Below are 6,343 nucleotides of genomic sequence, written 5' to 3' on the forward strand. Positions count from 1 at the left end.
CACTAACGATCAGAAGATCCCGGGCTTTTTATCCTCACACACAGAGCTGTTCTCCACATCGTATGCCTGCCCACAGCTGTCAGTCATACGTTACTAGCTTTGTGGTCAACATCCTCAGAAAATCTAATCCAAAGATTAGGTCGAAGCTAATCTGAACATTAGGTTGACGCTAATCTGAACATTAGGTTGATTAATCTAAACATCTGGTGGACGCAAATCTAATCTAAACATGAGGGTTGACGTCAGTGCGCCTTGACCCCAGACTCAGTGGCACCGTGCCGAGTCCCATAGTGTGCACATGAATTCAGAGATGATTTTAGCTGCTTTCCACTATTAATGTATCGATATGATATATAGGCCTGATAATACTCATAGTTAATATAAAAGTAATGGTTAATTTCTCCCATAAACCCTAGGAGTCAAAAACTATTTGAGCCTTCATAAAGTGTATTTGGTAACTGAACTGCACAATGTCCCATTGCAGAGTTCCTAATCCACTGTATTGGTTTCGGACTGAATGTCCTAGAGTTCCTTAATTTGAAGCCACTCAATTATATCTAGGGCAGAGTCACAGAGTTGTTGTCATGGTCTGTCTGTTTCCTTGTCTTTTATTGGTGTGTTTCCTGTTTTACTCTGGTATCCCTGTCTTGTCTCTCCCCATGTCCGGTCAGGTTTCCCTCCTGTGTGATTACTGCTCCCTCCCCTAATGTGTTTCAGCTGTTCCTCTGTGTGTGTTTGGTATTTAAGCCCTTGTCTTTCCTTTGTTCCTTGTCGGATCTTTGTAGTTCGTGGTGAGTTGTGTCCTGTGTGTTCCCGGGGTTCCCTGCCTTTTGCGTTAATGAATGAATGTTAATGAATGACCCTTTACCTAAACTGTCTGCTATTGGGTCCTATCTGCCTGCCTGCCACACGCTAACAGTGACACAAGTTTTCTCAACTGCTTTCGTAGAAGATAATTGACACGTAGGCCTTCTGCACAACCCTAACATTTTTGCTAGATTTAGCTACCATGGAGCCTCCCTGTAATGGTGGTGTTGTAATATCAGTCATTTAACCTAACCAAGCCTCTAAAAAATTGGCTTAGCGAGCTAGTTCGATGTTAGCTGAAGTCTGCCTATCCTACACGTAAATCAAATGTAAGCTTATTAAACTGTTATTGGACTGATGTTCTGTAATTGGCTTAGTTTGCTAACGTCAGGTTTATGCTAGGCTACCCATCCTATACTGACTAGAGGTTATTTTGAAACTTCTGTTTGAGAAAAGATTCATAGCAATTTTGTTATATCAACCCAGTTGTGGACCGTCTGCCTTGTTCTTTTTGAAAAGGTGACAGAATCAGGATTGCTTTCAACTCACTTTATTTGGTAAAGGTTTGGTCTGTGTAGCAAAACGAGGGGAATTGTATAGGCAGATAAATGCATCCATATAAATCCCAACTAATACTTCTAGATATGAATAATACAAAGTTGAACACTTTCAGCATGCATTGAAAGTCGAAAGTACAAAAAATGTGACATAAGAATACAAGTTAAGATTTAAAATTCCCTGCAGGCTCGCATGGATTTGACTGGCTCGGGTGATCTTCATGTATTGGTGCGCTGTATGCATGTGGGGGGTTTCGGACATCGTTGTAGTCGCTCCCGTTTCCTTTGGTGTCATCAGGACCTGTAATTCATGAATCCAATGTTCGTCCCTTTTTGTCCAGGGCGCGGCTCGCATGGAGAGGTTACTAGCACGATCACATGTGAGCCTCCTCCAGGTGTCGTCAACCCGGCTGTACCAAAAGTTAGGAACATGTTCCCAACTGGCTCAAAGAAATTCAACAGTTCCATTATCAGTGCAGTGATACAGAATCGACTTGTTACAATTGCAACCAAACAATACTATGCAATAACGAACATAACCGTCAGTGGTTATTCAACAATTCGTCATTCAAGTAAGCAAGGAATATTGATTCTCTTAGATACAGGTGTTACTACAGAACACTGGGTAGAATAGTCATCCCAACAATTATGGTCATACTTTTGGTTAATAACGGTACAGTGACACACAATAAACAAAACCTAAAGAAAAACAAATTAGCCATAATGTGAATATCTGATCACAAGTCATAAATTGGTTGACACAAATGTAATTGTAATCAATTATAGTGAAGACCATTTCCTTACTAACCGTATTGTTTTATCAGAAGTATGCTTTCAGTACCCCCTGGTGTGTTCCACCACTCTGAGTGGGGAAGCACCTCCCTTATCTCGGCAGCCCCAACATACACAACAGACTCCCCCCCCCCAATCCTTCACTGTGGATAACATGAAATAGAAATTTGGATAACATTTTATCGTACGTATTAAGTCTAATTTTAAGTATTGTCGACTATTATCTCTAGATGATATGATCACTTTGGTCGTGGCCCTCGCCGGCCTCCTCCCGCCCGGCCCCCCTGGCCCTGGTCCTGGTCCTGTAGCTGCAGGGCGGCCATCATGTACTCAGGGGGATCGGTGTCTTGGTATCCCGGGGGCAGCCACCCGGGCGGCGAGATGCCCTGGTACGCCGGTGGCAGGGCCAGAAGTGTTGGGAAGAGTGTCGGCGGCTCCTGGGTGTCTTCAGCTTTTTCATCTAGCAGGGACTTCTCTTCGAGCTTCTTAATCTGCAACCTCATGAGTTGCCTCTTCAGTTCTTTGAGTTCATCGTCCATGGCTACCCGCCGCTCTAGATCGAGACGGTAGTGATGGACAAGGTGCTCTTTCCACTCTGCCCACGGTTTGTCGGACAGTGCCACCACCGTCTCCAGGGCCTTCCGGACCTCGGCTGGCAGTCCTTTTAGGAGCTGTGTCTTGAATATCTCGACCGCTGGCCAGCTGTGTGCGTAGCAGTCGTTACAGTCCGCCCACAGCCCTCGGGCCCTGTCGATGTACTCAGAGATGGATTCTCCGGGTTTGATGCTCACGCCGGGGATTCCCACTGTGACGGCCGGGAAGAGTTCTCTGAGGCGCTCCCAGAAGAGGTTCCGGTATGGATTGAAGAAGGTTCTGTCGGGTAGTTCGGCGGTTCGGGTCAATTTTTCCAGTTCGAAAGCTTGCGCACGGTCGAGCATGGCTCGTACATCGCCCAAGCCCAGGACGACTCCAGACGACTCTTTCTCGAACTCCCTGATCCAGGCCGCTGCTCCGTCCGTCAGACGGGGCAAGCGGGCGGCCAGACCGACCATGTCCCGACGATGGCCCCACGGTGTGTAGCTATCTCTCCCCTCTACGTCTGTCGGACGGGCTGCCATGACGATTGGCATTACGATCATCCAGTCCGGAAGCGCGCGTGTTCTGGAGCTAGGTGTTGGGAAAAGCAGTAGTAGTTCGCTTCTTGACCTGCAGGGGGGGGCTTAGTTGGGACTTATGGTAGTTCTCTTCTTGTCCAGCAGTGGGAGTCGTTTAGGTAGAACTGGTGGCAGTTCCTCTTCTCGGCCAGTAGGGGGTGTCACTGAGGTAGAACTGATGGTAGTTCCTCTTCTTGGCCAGCAGAGGGAGTCACTGAGGTGGAAATGGTGGTAGTTCCTCTTCTTGGCCAGCAGAGGGAGTCACTGAGGTAGAACTGGTGATGGTTCCTATTCTCTGCGAGCTGGGGGAGTCGTTTAGGTGTGACTTTAACTATAGAGGGGGTTCTCTCTTGATTTATTGCCCTTTGGGCTGAGCCCTTCCCCGCTCTCTACGTCCTCGGCACCTACGGACAGATGGAAACAAACAACAGATAAGGTTGGAGTTGGAATGTAGCCCATCTCTCATAGACAAAGGGATTTGTCGGCCACATGAAAAAAAAAATCAATGTAAAGCTGTGGTGTTTGTGAGAAAAACAGGAGAAAAAACAACTGCATTCAATGCATTCAAGCGTGTTAGTAGTTATTCAAAAAAAGTCTTATGAATCATGCAAGTTGGCTTAGCCCCATGGGGTTAGAAGTATATATTGCATTTGGACTCAGTAAACGTCTTAAAACCGCTAGGATTGTCAATTCAAAGCTTAAGCCCCTCATGGTTAGCAGTTCTTACAACCACCAGGAATATGTTCTCCAAGCTTCAGCCCCTCTCACTCTATCTCCTGTGTACCAGGCTGCATCTGGGGGAGGCCAGATAAGCTTGGAATGCAACCTCCCCCACTCTAAGGGCAGCTCTGTCTCCCAATAAATCCAAAGCGCTTTCTTCCTTCAGAGCTCTCAGCGATTGTTCAACTTCACGTCGGGTCATACTTTTTCTAAACCCAGGACCGGGATTACGGTGGGCACACGAGGGGCTGCCGGTTGACCGCCAACCCCACTTAAAATGTCTATATTGGTTCTATGACAATTCATTCTTTAAGACAATAGGTTCTGCTCACCTGGTTCTATGAGCCCCTGGAGGGCTGGTGATCCTCAGCCCGTCGCTCGTCTGCAACGAGTCCCAAACCCAGGTTCTTCCTCAGAATCACGTCAATAGTCGCCAAATGGTCTTGTTCTTCTTGAAAAGGTGACCGAATCAGGATCGCTTTTAACTCACTTTATTTGGTCAAGGTTTGGTCTAATCTCTAAGAAGCTAAAGGAAGTGAATTGTATAGGCGCGCGTGGAGAGACACTTATCTTGGAATCCGTGGATGCCCTGCCTTGAGCGTCCCTCAACTAATACATGAGCTGCCTGTCTCGAGTGTCTGACTGCCTGTTCTGGGTTGCGTTCTCTCTTTAGATACGGAGTAGGCGCATGATGTATAACGTGCTCTCATTGGTCAAATTACAGTTGATCGCCCGCCTCCGGCTTCCTCGTATGTGTGATGGTGCTGCCATCTTGTGGCTTTGTGTGGATGTTACAGCTTATATGCTTATTTGTGCCACAAGTCGCAGTTCATCCGAAGAGGCGTAGAAGAAGGGGGCCTGATGTTGACAGGGACAGTTGTAGTTCAACACAAGAGAGTCTGGCTGCGGACATCCACCCACAGAACTTCCGCTTCAGACATCCACGCACAGAAACATCCACCGGAAATCTGAAAATAAAAATCTGAAAATAAAATAAATGTGTTTACAGAAATGAACGGGCGAAATCGGAAAATAAAATAAAGCTTGGGCGTTACGTAATGTGTAAATTAACGCAATACATTACGGTATAAAATCGAATAAACGCTTCCGGTTTTGGCAGAAGACTTGACTCTCGCTGTTGACTTTAAGCTGGAGCATATGGCTCTTCTCTTTCTGTAAATACAGTATACACGCACCATGGGACACAAACTGATACTCGTATTGTAAAGCTGAAGGGCATTAGAGATTGAGGCTAATAATTATTTTAAATTCAGCAACTATGTATGAGTGGACAGGAATAGTTAGAACAATTCCTCTATAGCTTCTCCTTTTCTGACGTATTTATATTAGGTCTAGTTATGTTACATTCTGCTCGACTGCACTCCAACATATTTATCACATGTTATTTGCACTTTTGCATTCCTACATTCTTACTCTGAATCATCATTCATGTAATATCTGCCTCTAATTGTCTATAATATTGTCTTACCTTGTGCTGCTGGACCACCTTATTTGCCCATTTTTAAATACGACAAACTCAAGTCTGTTTTACAGTTTTTCTCAGTCGATTTGGTACATTTCTCAGATCAGAATTGAAATTTGCAAAGCAGTAAGTGCATTCCTCAAAACAATGCGTTCAAATAGCAAAACACCATGGATTACCTGCAAAAGCCAGTCTCTTGCTCAAAATCCTTAGCTCATCTCTCAAAAGTAAATAACTGTTTCAATGAACATGTCAGTGCCATCAGAATGACAAGTCCTTGTGTCATTGTCTACGGATAAGACAGTCAAATTGCTTAGTCATGTTGTTAATACAACAGTGTACTCTGGAGGGATGTTCTGATGTAAACTATGGCTAAAGTTTTGAAGACAATTATTGTAAATTGTAAGTTATACCTTAGTGTATGTGGGAGATTGATTGCAAGAGACTGGACAAGATTCACATTTACGCTTTGACTGTTTGAACTGTAATTTGTTGACAGACCGAGACCATGTCATTGCTAGAAATGTGAACATAGGAAAATCTCCTTAGGGTAAACTGTACATGCATTGCTGTAGGAATTACAGTGCAGTCATCCGACAACTCCTGACGTTCCTGTCGGGCCACAAATTATCAGACAATGTAACATATATAGCCGATATGGTACTTCCACCGGCGGCCTCAGCATCGGCGCCGATGCTGAGGCCGCCGGTGGAGCTCTGGGAGTGGCATTCTGCAGGTGAGACTCAGAGTTAAAGGACCTCTGGAAACACCAAGGAAACACATTTCTGTCAAGACACTTCTACAAGGGAACTCTTGTTTTTAAATACACA

The 6,343-nt window shown here is 45.3% G+C and overlaps 1 protein-coding gene across 1 annotated transcript; it reads right to left on the reverse strand.

Moving 5' to 3' along the window:
• Window positions 1–1,320: 1,320 nt before the first annotated feature.
• Window positions 1,321–4,705, reverse strand: LOC130401492 (uncharacterized). The gene is made up of 2 exons (XM_056605304.1): window positions 4,363–4,705; window positions 1,321–3,714 (listed from the first exon to the last, which is right to left on the reverse strand). Exon 2 carries the CDS (start codon window positions 3,293–3,295, stop codon window positions 2,396–2,398), a length of 900 nt encoding a protein of 299 aa, XP_056461279.1. The 5' UTR covers window positions 3,296–3,714; window positions 4,363–4,705; the 3' UTR covers window positions 1,321–2,395.
• Window positions 4,706–6,343: the final 1,638 nt, after the last annotated feature.

Source organism: Gadus chalcogrammus, chromosome 2 (assembly GCF_026213295.1).
Source record: "Gadus chalcogrammus isolate NIFS_2021 chromosome 2, NIFS_Gcha_1.0, whole genome shotgun sequence".
NCBI classification, from domain to species: Eukaryota; Metazoa; Chordata; class Actinopteri; order Gadiformes; family Gadidae; genus Gadus; species Gadus chalcogrammus.